The sequence below is a fragment of the Hypanus sabinus genome, chromosome 16, assembly GCF_030144855.1.
Source record: "Hypanus sabinus isolate sHypSab1 chromosome 16, sHypSab1.hap1, whole genome shotgun sequence".
Classification (NCBI taxonomy): domain Eukaryota; kingdom Metazoa; phylum Chordata; class Chondrichthyes; order Myliobatiformes; family Dasyatidae; genus Hypanus; species Hypanus sabinus.
In genome coordinates, this window is record NC_082721.1 from 36,889,842 (window position 1) to 36,904,663 (window position 14,822).

General features: G+C 39.3%; 1 protein-coding gene across 8 annotated transcripts in view; it reads left to right on the forward strand.

Moving 5' to 3' along the window:
- sema6bb (sema domain, transmembrane domain (TM), and cytoplasmic domain, (semaphorin) 6Bb) overlaps nucleotides 1–14,822 on the forward strand; it is a 617,098-nt gene that overhangs the window by 118,891 nt on the left and 483,385 nt on the right. For 6 of the 8 annotated variants that reach the window (XM_059991587.1, XM_059991586.1, XM_059991588.1 and 3 more), the window contains exon 2: nucleotides 10,794–10,847. The exons of the other annotated variants lie outside the window; for them this stretch is intronic. In XM_059991587.1, coding sequence (XP_059847570.1) covers nucleotides 10,796–10,847 — 52 coding nt within the window. In that variant the 5' untranslated portion in view covers nucleotides 10,794–10,795. The remainder of the gene's footprint in view (nucleotides 1–10,793; nucleotides 10,848–14,822) is intronic. 8 annotated transcript variants of the gene reach the window in all.

Below are 14,822 nucleotides of genomic sequence, written 5' to 3' on the forward strand. Positions count from 1 at the left end.
TTGGACAAGTTGAGAGAAATGTGCATAGCATTATGGAAGCAGCAACAGGGTCCAGGAGAGAAGAAAGTGTGTCACTGTACAAACAGAGGTTGGAATATCGGTGTTTGTGAATAACAGGATTGATTTCAGGTGTTTTGTCAAAGACGGATGCCAAATAAGATACCTCTAAAAGGGAAATGGAGATGAAATCCATGAAACAAAGCTTCAAAGTGAGGGGAGCAGCATAGCAACAGAGGAACAGGAAGTAACCCAAAGCAGAGAGGTGAATTCCACAATCCTGAAAGGAGACAAAGGGTTCATTAAGTTAACAGATTTCTCAAAGGCTCCAAGAGAATAAGCCTGTCTGCTGGTTGATGATCATGCAAGTTACAAGGAGATCAGATCATAAGGGAGTGCTGTCTGTAGAACAGGAGGCAAACCAGAGTGAAATTGAGACCAACAAATGCTGCGAGTTCTCGGGAGATTAAGAAACCTGAAATGTGTTTTAAAGTTATTATTGTACATGTATGTACAAGTTCTTGAATGTACTCACTAATTGTGATGGTACATTGGATTATTATATAATCCCACTAGGACATGGACAATCAATTGCATCCTCCTTTGGCAGTCGATTCTGAACTAAATTGAAGCAAGTACATACAAGACTGCTAGATTAAGCATATGGCACATCCTGTTTAAAATATTAGCAATTCTATCAACATTAGAATTTTAGTTGCGTTCATCTCTGTCAAGGATTGCCCTTTTTTAAAAAGGGAAGGAGTGGGCTGTACAGAAGTATTGGTCTGTGGCTCGTGTTTGCTGGCTGCTTTACATTAGCAGCTGGTTTACCATTGTCACTTGAACTGATTTACAGTGGAAAAGCTCCATGGATTGCATGCCAAATAATGTTTGTCTCAGATTCAAAACTGGTTTGGCCACAGAAAACAGAGTTAATGGTGGAAGGGCATTTTTCTGACTGGAGGTCTGTGCTCAATGGCAGATGGTGTTTAATCAAGGTAAGTATAAGGGTGATGAAGACTTGCCTTCATTGGTCAGGGCATTGCGTATAAAAACTGACAAGTTATTTAGGCCGCATTTAAAGTTTTGAATGCAATTCTGGTTGCCACATTGCAGGAAGGATGTGATTTTTGGGGAAGTTCAGCAGGGTGCTAATTGGATTGGAGAACATTTGCGATAAAGAGGGAAGACGTGACAGACAGAAGCATATAGAATTATGAGAGGTTTTATGGAAGTTGATAGTCTTTTACCTAGGGTGGAGATGTTAAATACTAGAGTGCATGGCTTTAATGTGAGAGGGAGAATGTTTAAAAGAAAAGTGTAAGGCAATTTTTTTTTAACAGAGAACAGTGGGTTCTTGGAAAATGCTACCAGGGGAAGTAGTGAAAGCAAATGAGAGCGATGTTTAGGAGACATTTAGAACATCACCTGAACAGGCAAGGAATGAAAAGATGTAGACCATCTGCAGGGAGATGGGATTGGTTTAAGTAACATCATGGTCAGCACAGACATAATGGGCTGTACTGTTCAATGTTCTATGAATCACTTGATTGAAAATGCATAGGGAGATGATGATTGCACACGTGAAAAAAATTAATAAATTGTATTTGAAGGGGGTGACTATGGGGAGATCATTGCAAGGAATATTAAACCCTGAAAACATTTAATTCTTAGATTTGTGCATGTGGAGTTTAAATGTGGCCATGTTAATAGTTCAGTAACCCAGTTGTTTATAAGAAGTTTATTGCAGTATTTTGTGTTGTTTATTTCAGACTGTAATTCATAAATTGAAAACTTGCAACTAGTTAAACCTTAGTGGGGTTGACTTGTGATTTCCCTGGACAACATCTCAGCTGAAAAGTTGCTTGAAATCTGTTTAGCTGTTAATTACTACTCACTTAGAGTTGCAATCACAATTAAAATGTAACTAAAACTTGGATCATCTTTGTTCAAATTATCTGCACTCAAATTTAAAGTTTAAGAGAGTTGTCTCATAATCATGCATAAATCTTGTGCATTGAACTTGATTTTCAGTAGTTACAAGGAAGCCTGAAAATTTTTATCACCTACAAAGTCATGAAATTAGCCACGAACTTGGACATTTGCAGGGGCCAAAGCCTTAGGGCTAATATACCAGCAAGATCCAGATTGTCAGCATTTATTTAATATTTAATATTAATATTTATAGGAAAGCCTTGGACCATATCTGTGGATGCTGTGAACATGATTAAGTCATAAAAATAGACCAATCAGAAATGAATATCTTGCTGCGGCAGAATAAATATGGGAAACTGGTGCAAAACTGTCCAGAGAATCTGTTCATTATGGCAAATGCTGAGTATTTTTATTATATTCTGAAAAGGTGAGAGCACAATGACATGTTTCGTCAGTGGTGGGAACCTTCGAGATTCCTAATGAGGTGCCAAGCTGTCATCTATTAAATTGTGTGCACAAAAAAAATAACTGACTTTTAATGACATGTTTGCTTTGCGCTTCCACCAGAGTTTTTCCTGAGGAAGTTCCTGAAGTGATGAAGCTGTCATTAGTGTGAATTTCCCTTGTTTCCCTGGAGGAGCAATATTCAGGATATCAGCAGCAGCATTGAAGCCACCCTGCAGGCAAAGGATCGCAAACGCACAATCAGTGCCAGGACCCCAGCTGTAACTTTGTCATCTGCTTCCGCCAAGAAACCCATCTACAGTCATGGTTGATAACCCATTCGGGTCAGCAGGGTTATAATTGTACTGCCAGCCTGCCAGACAGAGCTTCTGCCTCCAAGCCAATGTGATTGTTATCATGGGTCCTTTGCCTCTGATTATGCAAAGAGTCAGATCTTTATAGACTGTTGCAGTACAAGAGGAAGCTATTCAGTGCAGCTTATCTGCTGGTATTTGCATGCACATTTTCCTGGTGACCTTCATTAAACACCACCAGAATAATTTACCATTCCTTCAGAATTGTTATGAAGCAGTCCCTTCAGCACACCAACCAGCCAGCACCCACCTAATCTAACCCACTTTAGTTTTCCTTCTCCTCCCATGAGCATTATCTTAATTCTGTTGTTACTACTGGACTCCTATACACATGAACGGCAAATGTACATTGGCAAACTAACTCGCTAACCCACACATCCTTGGGGTGTGGGTGGAAACTGAAACAGCTTGGGGGGAAACGTGCATTCATAGGGAGAACTTTGCAAAAGTTTGCTCAAGCAGCACTGTGATCAGAACTGAAAGTTGGGTCACTGGACCTGTGAGCCAGCGGCTCTCCTGTTTATAAATACAAGACTGGTATCAAAAGCCAGACTGTAGTATTTGAGATACTTTGAATGCCTTTATTTAATGCAGACATGTTAAATAGTGGTTTATGTTCTGCCAAGAGTGGTGTTCATAGGGATTCTATCTCTGAGTATATCCATAAGTTAGGGCAAATTTGTCCCAGCTTGGGGCAGTTCAGAGTTGGCTTTAAATCACAGACAATGCAATGGAAGAAAAGCATCAGAAGTTAGGTTTGCACTATAATGAAAGGATCTATTTCTGCAGCAACTGGATTTGAGTTTGCTGGTTCTTTAACTGCTTCGATTTCTTTCATAATAAAATTAATTCTTGGCCAATTATTCAGAATTACTAAGGCTGTTTAAAGATGGTATCTTGCAGCTCAGCTGAGCTCAGCACCCACCAAGGATTAAACTTGTTCTCTCTGCGACTGTGTGCCACTGTCATCCATCGTACTGGGCGTTTACCTGCCCACTGACAAATAATTTATCATTGATAGCTTACAGGTTATAATGGCATCACTGCCTGGCTGAATAATCGAAGTTCATTTAATGTGATAATGGTGTAATAGCTGGTTGTTTGCTGAAATCCCCACTCCTCCTTATATATTCCACTGTGTTTCTTGTACTGGTGGAAAAGATTGATCAATCAGCAGTAACAACTCTGGATCTGCTGGCCAAGGATTACAAGAGCCAAAAACTTCTCACTATTTCAAACTTTGTATCTTTTCTATTTCCTGACTTTTGAATTAAATACTTTGATTTATAAGAAGAATATTTGTTAAAAATCTGGATGTTAGGTGGAACTTAATGAATTTTGCTATGTTTATAGTTGCAACCTTTAAGAATGCTTGAACCAATGGCATGCAAAACATTAAACACCAGCCTTGTACTTGCATGCATTTAGTTAATAGAAACTATATAATTAGTGAGGGGCACCATGGTAGCACAGTGGGTTAGCACAATGCTATTACAGCCTGGGGCATCGGAGTTCAGAGTTCATTTCCAGTGTTCCCCTCTAAAACATTTTCACGCCTTTCTTGTGTGCACATAGGTGTCCTCCTGTTGCTTCAGTTTCCTCCCACAGTCCAAAGACGTATCAGTGAGTAGGTTAATTGGTCATTGTAAATTGACCTGTGATTAGGCTAAATTGTGGGTTAAATTGGTGGGTTGCTGGGCGACGTGGCTTGTTGGGCTTTAAGGGTCTGCTCCGTACTAGATCTCTGAATAAAAATAAAATGTAAACTTCACTAAGTGTACAATTTCAGTACTCATGTACATGGAGATTTTTTGTTTCTGTGAAAAGGAGAGAGTGTGTGCAAAAGTTATTTTTACTTGATTTTAGTTCATAATCACTAAATGGAGGTCGATGTTGAAGTAAATATGTAAAGGAACTAGATTTAGTTTAACATTGTGTGTACGATTAATGTGTTCCTTCATCACTCAACTGGTGGCATTCTCACCTTCTGCCTCTGAAGGCTGTAGTGTCAAGTCGGACACCTACTTCACCTACAACCCATCTCTGACAGTGATCTCACATAATCTCTTTAGTAAGTTTTATTTTTGAGACCTAAAGTGACTGAGGAGTTTGGCTGTAAAACCAGAGACACATTGGTAGCCATTGCAGGTGGTGTTGGAAGGCACGATAAATCCATGATTGCTATGACTCAGTAGTCTGTCTTTTGGCGTTTATACATAGTATGATCACTCTAGTGCAGTACGATGGTCTCTTGAGGGGTTGTCCATTGATGTGATATCATGTGGCTGTAGAGACCGATCCAGGATCCACATATTCTCCCACTTGCTGATCACCGGGGACATCTGTTAGGGTGGATTCCCTAAATGGAGAAAGCCTGTGAATGACTTTGATTAATGTGGGGAAGCTGATGCATGGGCAAACATCACACAGTCCTTGATAGTTTGGGCTCAGAGTCCATTGGCGTGGAAGACAAGATGACTGGGGCCTTTCACTGCTGCAGCTTTCCTCTGCCTTCATTGCTCTTGTGATGGGCCATCATCTTTCACCAGCTCCACCATGGAGGTCTTGGTTCCATTGCTCTTTGTCTGGAACCTCCTCCTTGACCGTACTGGGTGATCCTACCAAGAGCTAAGCGCCAGATGTCATCACTTGAGGGGATCTCAGGTACTCACACATCTCTCCATGACAGGGTGACGTCCCTCAGAAAAGCATTGATCTGTAATTGGAAGGAGACAATTGTCCTCATAGATGTTGGTCCATCTTGGACAAGTCTTTGGATAACTGTGTTCCAGACTGCCCATAAGACTATAAAACATAAGAGTAAAATTTAGGCAATTAAGCCCATTGAATCTGCTCCCCAATTCAATTATGGCTGATTTATTTTCCTCCTCAACCCCATTATACTGCCTTTTCCCTATAACATTTGACCTATCAACCTCCTCTTTATATGTGCCCAATGTCATCACCTCCATAGTTATCTGTTGCAATGAATTCCACAGATTTAACATCTCTGCCTAAAGAAATTTCTCCTCTTCTCTGTTCTGTTGAGGCTACCTCTCTTGATATTTACTTCAGTGGTTCCTTTGATTTTTTAAAAAATATTTCCATTTCCTTCCCCCATTTATGGTTTGCTTCTGTAGCTATGGGTTGATATGTCTGTTTCAGACATAGGCTAGATGATCTGAGCCATTAAATAGTGTTTGCTGGCACAAGGGAAATCGATGTATTTTGATGACACTGGATATTCAATTTTTTAAATAGCAAAAATAGATTTTTTTCATATAATGCACAATCCAAAAAAAGTGTTCATTAATGTAAAATCTTTTAACAAGAATACAAACATATCATCATTGTGAATCATGTGACTCTCTGAGGTGAAATTACTTTCATTATTTGAAGGTATTCCCTGCTGATCTCTGACCCTTCATATGATTTAGATGTTACAATCTTTTCCCCGTTTGCTGGCCACCCTAATGTCATTTAAAAAGTCTTGGAAATCACATCCAATCCTGCATTCATTGATGCCAATTTGGGCCTTTGTCCTTCATGCATTACCCAACTAATGTGCCATCTAAATCATCCAAGTACAGACATCCACTGCAAATTTAAAATATTTACAGTCCCCATCCTCCTTTGAAAGTGCACAGTCCCATGCTGGTCTTGTTTGATGTCCATGTGGAAGATGTGCCTCTTTCAGGGTCCGAATAAGGCCTGGTGTCCCTTCTGCTACTGCATATGGAGGGGCAGAGATCAGCAAGGAATCCCTTCAAATAATGAACAGGACTTCACCTCAGAGAAAGTAATCTGCATAAAGTCCTTGATTTTCATCATTTTATCTTGCATAGAAACAGGATTGCATAATAGACAAAACCATGGGAGCTCCAATTTTACAACATATGTCAGTGATGATAAACTTGACTTGGATTTGAGACTTTGCCCAGTAAGGGACCACACTTTGAATTGTTACTTATTTACCTATGAAGTTCTTTGGCGTATCTTTATATCAAGAAAAAACAAAGTTGGTAGCACTCTTACCTGTAAAACAAGGGCTGCATATTCATTACTCACCTTCAGACAAGTGCATAATATTCACTTGTGCTTAAGTGTAGTCGTGAGAGAGGATCACAGAACCAGTGATGCCTTTGAGTGAAACATTATTTAAGGCCTTATTTGAAGGTTGAGAAGCTATGGCGCTGTTTTATGGAAGAGGGAATGCCCAGGATTTCTGTTGAATCCCTGGAATATATTGTATGGCTGCTGACTGCTCCCTTTGCTGTGGTCTTGTCACTCCAAACTTCAGCAGCTCTAAGACTCAGCTCTGCTGATCAGGTGCGATATTCTTCCCAAGTTCATGATCAAGTTTAATTATCATTCAGCCATACATGAATGCAGCCAAACAGAACTGTGCTCCTCCAGGGCCAAGGTGCAAAACACAATACCAACAGTCATACGTAGCACGAGGCATATATAGCGCATATATGATAGCAGTAAACATATATATATATCCCATCCATGAGTGACATGTCCTGTAAATTGATGGTGCATGGGTATGACTGGTAAGAACAAGGAGTTCTCAGCATCCATGGATGAATGCATGCACACAATCTAGCTCATCTTCCACCGAGCAAATAGCGGGGCCGCGCCCAACCCAGCATAGATGCTGGGCTACACAGCCACCGGCCTCTCCTCTCCTGGACTGCTGCACCAGGCAACCCTCAGATGGAGGCCACACCATTTCCCCCGCTGTCTCTCTCACCTATTAGCAAAGGAAATGGACTTCCAGTATTTTGCATTAACCAATCTCCAGCGGGGTTTTGTCATTGCAAGAGAAATGTCCAAGACCATCAGTTTCATGCACCAGTTCCAATGCCGTTCTGTAGCGGGCAGTAATGCAGTCCACCCCAAGTCCAACTCCTCCACTATCAATCAGTTCACTGGTGGGATAGACCTGTAGTGTGTGAAGTTCTTAATGTCCAACATTGTCTTGTGATTGTAAAAATGATTTTTAAAAAACTGTGGTTCGCCCCAGAGAGTTTGCTGTGTCCGAACCTGCCACCAGCTTACTGCCGTCCATGAGTTGGATCCCAGCAGCATTCTCTGGTCCTTGGAGAACAGAGGTGAAATCGGTGAAGTGTTTCTTCTAGGACTGCCCAGTGATGATAGTTGCCAGGACACAATGGTGTATCTTCTCCCACAGTCCTTTGATTGTAAGACTTTCAATCAAACTCATAATGAAATAAACAGCACCACACAATCTAGTTTCCAAGGCATTGACTGTTTGCTGAAGTTGCAGGCTATATTATTGAAATGGGCAAATATTGATCAAAACTTTGGACCTATAGTAAGTGCCCATTAGATATTTTGTGACTGCTTCTTCAGTGGAACAACTGAAGATTAAATTACCGTTGCATTTTCTCACTGTCACAGCCTTTTTATCATGAATATCATCACCTCCGTCTACCAGGCAACTACTTGTATCCGATATCATTCAGGGAATACTTTTGTTAAAGCTATTGGAAGCATTAAATACAAGTTAAAATTGAAGACATTTACATGCACCGGACTCTTATGACTGAAATGCAGCTTGGGAATTCTCAATGCGGCACAGACGACAAAGAAAATAACAACACTTCATGCATCAAACCAAAGTATGAAGCCATAACTGGTTTTATTTACATTAGGAATGGATATGATATGGTTTTACGAAGGAGATGGGTAAAATAGCAAAAGCGAAATCACTTTCCGTTTCATTACTTTTGTCATTGTAGATACACATTATAACCTATGATTTCATGATTGCTTGGCTTCTGGTTTTAAATTCAAAACCCTTCAGGTTGGCTTCTTTTCTTTCTCAGTGAGCTCCTGTTGATGGTCAATGAGCTAAGCTTCAGCCCAAATAATGCCATCCCATAGTGGAGATGCAGTCAACCAATGCACAACATGAAACCTCCAACAAAAAAATCCTGTGGTTGTATATCCTGTTGTGCAAGCAATATTGTAGGGCAAATACCTGTAGCAAACCTACAGAACTCTGTTTTTTTTTTAAAATTGCATTCTGAGGATGACTGATAAGTTTAACTATATAATACTCTGAGCTAAAACCATCCTGGGTCTATAGAAAACAGTTCAAAGTTTCAATTTTCAGTCTAAAGAAAATGCTTCACAACAGAGATATATTTTGCCCTAGCTTCCACCTGCCTTTCATGTATTTATTCATTTTCTGCTAAAAGGGTGCTTCTCCTTCCCTTGTTTCATGCATGTTTGTGACATACAGCAGCTTATATAGGCACAAAAATATGTATTTTCTTGTATAACCTAATGATTCCATTACATCTGTTTGAATTACTTTTAGAAATTACAAAGAAAATTGCTGCATTATACAGAAGAGACAATTCTTGTCTATAAAGTGTCTGCTTTTAGTCACCTTAGCCATGCCACTATCAGCCAATCAGCTGCTGTGGCCCAGATTTGGGGCTTTACACCTTGTGATGTGGATGGTATTACATTAAGAGATTTCTATATTTAAGACAAATAATTAGATTATCTTGTGTTCCAGAATAGCTATAAATTAGCCTTGTGGATTATGATCAGTATGCTACAAGAACCTGAAGTTTATTGGGGGACAGATTTAGCCCATGAAGATTGCTGGCCCGGGGGATCATAGGTAGGCTAGGAAAGCTTTAGAGTTTGCAAACTATATTGGGAAGTTGGAGGGAAATTCATAGGGCTTGCATATGTTGTCGAAGAGGGTAGCCAGCAGGGCTGTTAGGAGAGTTTGAGCTAAGAGATTGGAGATGGATTGTCTGAAAGTGAAATCTGCAATAGGACAGGAGATCCCTGGACTGTGAACTATACTATTAAAGCAAATATTCATCTTGTGTTGTCCCAGCGATGGCTTGTATTGACACTGCCTACCTCAGGAAAGACCAGGAGCTGATGTTAGTCCACTTACACATGCTTTAAATGTGGGTTAAAAAAACACTTGCCTTTCCTTGCATAGTGGATGCATCGGGTATCATTAAAAAACACGATACCCAAATACTGTGTACTAACTACTTCACAATGTCATTATATTATTCTGTGTGGATGTACATCCAAAGAAACCAAGATTAAATTCTGTAATACTTGCTCTTAACTTTAATTTTAGATTCCTGGAATAAAAGAAATAATTTGAATTTAAAGACGCCAAGCTCCCCAAAGCACTTTATGCCAAGAAGTTATTTTCATGTGTGGTCACTGATGTGATGTAGGAAGTATTTTCCTACCTTGTCTTAGAGCTCACTTGCAGAAAGATAGAGTTGTCAATGATTAGAAGTCTGTGAACTTGACTGATATCTAGCAGTACAGTGGAATAAATATCTCTGCTTGAGTGTTGTCCTTCTGTACAGTAGCATAATGCATCATTTGCTTTTGTGTTTACTTTCCATTAATTGATTTAACTCAGAGAAATTCGGAAAGTCTGCTGGTGCCAGTTATTGGAAACAGAAAATGCAGGAAATACTCAGCAGGTCAGGTCACTTCTGTGGGAAAAGAAACAAGAGTCAAAATTTCAGGTCAAATACTCTTCATCAGAACTCAGTAGTAGATTTGCTGTTTATTTACCTTTTTGCTGTTTTCTCCCTCTGTCCCATTCCCCAGCAGCCCTGTTAATATTATGAAATATCTATACTGAAAGAAATGTTGAAGTTAGAAATAGTTTTATAATATTACTCGGTAACGTCTTGCTGAGGACTAACAACCAATCCCAGCTGATACTATGCCCTTGAGCCACTCTCAGCAGTGCTGCAACTGGTAATTACTGTGAAGTTCCAGCCTCTGAGATCACACATGAATTCTGTAATGATGCTTTCAACCAAGAGAAGACTAGGCGGTTGCCATGGAAAAAGAAATAACCAAATTATAAGACTAATAATTCTGTTTCAAAATGCCTAATGTAATTGGGTTTGAACTTGTGGGTTGGTTGATTTTACCTCCTGACAATGTTTTTAGTTGGGGAAACAAGACAAGGAAAGAGAACTGATTGACAGTTTTTCTGTTCTACAGCCATGAACAATAATCGGGAACAAAGGGACAGCAGGTTGGAAGAACATCATCGAGGTGATTTTAATGTTTGGCTTCAGTGTTATTTGGGAAATACAAAGTTACTTCTGAATAGATGTTGATAACAGTCAGCCAATCAGATGAGGCTTATTTTAATTCTCCCTTCCACTGAATTATCAGAAAAGGGGGCTTGATCATAACTAGCATGATGCTCTTTTTGTACAAAGATTACATAGGATATACTCATCTGTTCTAACCTATTTGACCCAGCCCTTCCATTTATATTCCATTGGAGTCTTGTCCCACCTTTCTCAACTAACGTAAGAGCAAAACATAATATTTTCTGTCCCTTTTCTGGATTCTCAATAAATACACATTTACAATAACCATTCTTTGAGTAATATTTCTTTTGCTGAATCCTCTTTGATTCCTTGCACACTCATACTATTTTCTTCTTCTCTGCAACTGAAAGTACACTTTCAATGCAACTGAAGCTGTTCATGATTTTACAAATCTACTATGAATCATCCTTCAACTTTTATAAGACAAGTGAATCCCAGCCTGCTCATTCTTTCCTAGTAGGTATATCACAGATTGATTATCATTCTTGTGAATCGGCTAAATACTTCTGAATCCTCCTCAATTTCTGCACTCCTCCTCGGCTTTTCAGTTCTATCAAGTTGAGTTTATTATCATTTGACAAATGAGGAGAGCTATGGGTGCAATGAAAAACTTGTTTATTGTATCATCACAGGCACATGGGTGCAGGCAACAGATAACACAAGCTATACATATACAAGGCAGTTTTTTTGCACTATTCCCTTGTTTTGCACAATCAGAGACAAGTCTATGATGGTACAAGAGGTGGTCCACAGTGTTCCATCGCTGATTTAGGATTAGGATTGTGCAGGTCTTTTCAAGAATCTGATGGTTGTTGTAAAAGTAGCTGTTCCTGAACTTGATGTTGTTGACTTCAGATTTATACACTTCCTGCAGTGAGTAGCCAGAAAAAAAAACTAGCAGCAAGAATGGTGTGGGGTGATTGATGATGGCCTCTGTAATTTTTTTTCTGGTAGTCCTTTATGTAGGTGTTTTCAGTGCTGGCATGGGCTGTGCCTATGATGGACTGGGCTCTGCGCCACTGTACCCTGCATCCTTTTGTGCTCGTGTGGTTTAGAATTGCCCTTCCAGCACATGATGCAACCAGAGAGGATGGTTTCAGAAGTGCCTCTGTAGAAGTTTGTTCAGTACATGGTTACATGCCAATTCAAGTTGATTGAATTAATGTTTATAAAATGTGCCGCCTTTAGCGAAAATCTCTGTGCCTAGTCAAATTTGTGACAGCAATACCAAAAGTGTCAGTGTGTGTGGCTTCTGGCTGATCTGATATATTAGGGTGTACAAGAATTGAAACTAGTAACAAAACAGGTTGCATGACTAGTTATAACATTTGCAAACCCTACCTCTTAATTAGGAGAACGTAGTTTAGTTTGAGGAATGTGAATTATCTAATAAAGTATTTGGAAGCAGTCGGTGATCTTGATAGTTAAAAAGGGATTTTATACTAGAGCTACTGCATGTAAGGAATCTTCTTGTCCGTGGGATACTTACAGTTTGAATCTGAGAACTAGATCTGCAGGTGTTACAGTTGTACTCAACATTGGTTAAACCACACTTGAAGTGTTATATGCAGTTCTGGTAGCTACACTATAGATGGGATATTACTGAGCTTAGAGTGAATTGAGAAATCATTCATGAGAATTCTCTGAGACTGGAAAGCTTGAATTATAAGGCAAGGATAGATAGGCTGAGAATTTTCCCCTGGAATTAAGGAGGCTGGGAGGTTATAGAAGCTTATACAATGATGAGAGACATAGATAGGGCAGATAGTTTTTTTTAAATCCCAGTATATAGGGAGAATAAAATGATTTTTTTGATTTAAGGAAAGCAAGGAGAGTTTTGTTTAATATAGTGGGTGGTGAGTATATGGAATGGGCTGCCAGAGAAGGTAATAGTGGCAGGTACAACTACAACTTTAAAAGCCAAGCATTTGAACAGGTACAGGGATAGAAAAGGGGCCAAACACGTGCAAATAGGATTAGTTTGGATGGGCTTCTTGGTTGGTATGGCTGAGTAGAACCAGAGAGTCTGTTTCTGTGCTTTATAATTATATGAATTTAAATCCCACTTAATCAGAGCGGTGCCAGTCACAACTATAAAAGTTAACAATGTTTAATATAGTAAGTCATACTAAATTTCAGTCCATTCCTCAGTGTATTTGAGCCTGCTGCCCAGGAATGAAACTTGACCATCCCACTGGTGAAATTGGTGTGAGCTCTTCCTATGTGAATCAGCATATGTGCCTTTATCATTCTTCAATATGTAAACTTAGAAGTATCAGATTGCCATATCAATCTGTAGTCTTCTGGTTGTCAGCTAACAAAAAGAAGATAGAAGTAATTAGTCGTCAAAATTTTATTGTACTATTGTTATCAAAGTTGGCAGAAAGAAATTGAACAGAAAAAAGCTGTTAAAAGAACAAGGAATTGATATCAGGGACATCTGTACGTAAATGTGACATTGGAATTTTCCACTTCCTTGGGTCAGGGAATCCAATTTAAGTGAGGTTTAATTTAAGACATTCTTATATGCTTGTCTCATTCACCACTGAAATACTTCATAAGCTGTAAGAGTATATATTTAGAGATGGGGATCTCCCACTGAAATAGCCTTAGTTAATTGATCTCCATAATGGAATGCTGCAATTGGACACGAAGACCTTGGACGCGGAAGGAAAACAAGCTGCTTGGGCTACTTTGAACTCTATCCATGGGCAACCAGTAGAAAGTGAGTCTGGGTGGAATTTGAAGAAGACAGGAGCAACTACAGTGATAATGGCTCAGATAAATAGCTCACTGACACATTGGCTATCTGGGGTTGCATTTGAAGAGTTGGCTTCTGGCTGAGGTAGTGGAGGCTACCTATAGAATTAGAATGGCATGTCAACAGGAGCCTTCAGAAGAGAAGAGTTGCCAATTCAGAATTATGATCTGAGTGATGCATAACTAGATATATATGAAGGGGGAGAAAACTCAATTATTTATATATTTGATGCTCATGAATTCCAAGTCTTACATACCATAAAATGAAGTAAATTATTCACAGCTATCAGTGCAATATTCCTATGTGGAGTCAAATTTTAAATGATTAAAGACAACACTGAATTCTCATTTTATTGTCTTGACTGAATTGCTGACCAGATTCAATAATATGCTTGAAAGTTGATCTTTTCTCTGCTACAGTGAGCAATTTTAAATTAATTATTACCATCTGTCTGTTAAATCTGTCAGCTGCGCACATGGCTAGCTTCATTGAATGTGCAGCCCGGAGTTAATGTGAGACATGGGGTGAAATCCACATCCACTATGGATTGGCTGTGATGGTAAGGCAGCAAAATACACGGGCAGGTTGTTGGAGCTTCTGCATGTGTGTAAAGTGGAAAAGAATAGAGCAAGCAAATGCTTTAGAAATTGAGAAAGGAGATTTTAGTTATGGTAAATGAAGGGTACAGGTTTTGAGCAATTATTTTGTACCTGTTCTCACTGTAAGTAACCAGTAGCCAAATAAAATTGACAAACCAGTATCACTGCGAAAGTAAGTACAGTGGATTCCAGTTAATTGGGGCAGCCGTTCATTTGGGACAACTCTTAAAGAACATAAGCAAATTGACCAAGTTCCCTTAGTTTATTTGAGACACTAAGTCACTCAATTGGGGTGGAGGATGGTTGCTAAACAGCTTCTAACTAGCATGTTCACATCATGTGGCTGTTAGACACTATACTGTGTTTGTTGTGAACAGTTTTGAAATAGTGTTACTCGCATGTGTTTATAAACAGTGATTTTTGACACTGATAGTTGGCAAGTAATAAGACAATTCAGTACTGTTTTGTTCACTGCAGTTTCAAGTATTCAGGCTTGGAGATGCCAAAAACAGCTGGGAGTTGAGATAAAGTAATTTCACCACTTTAATAA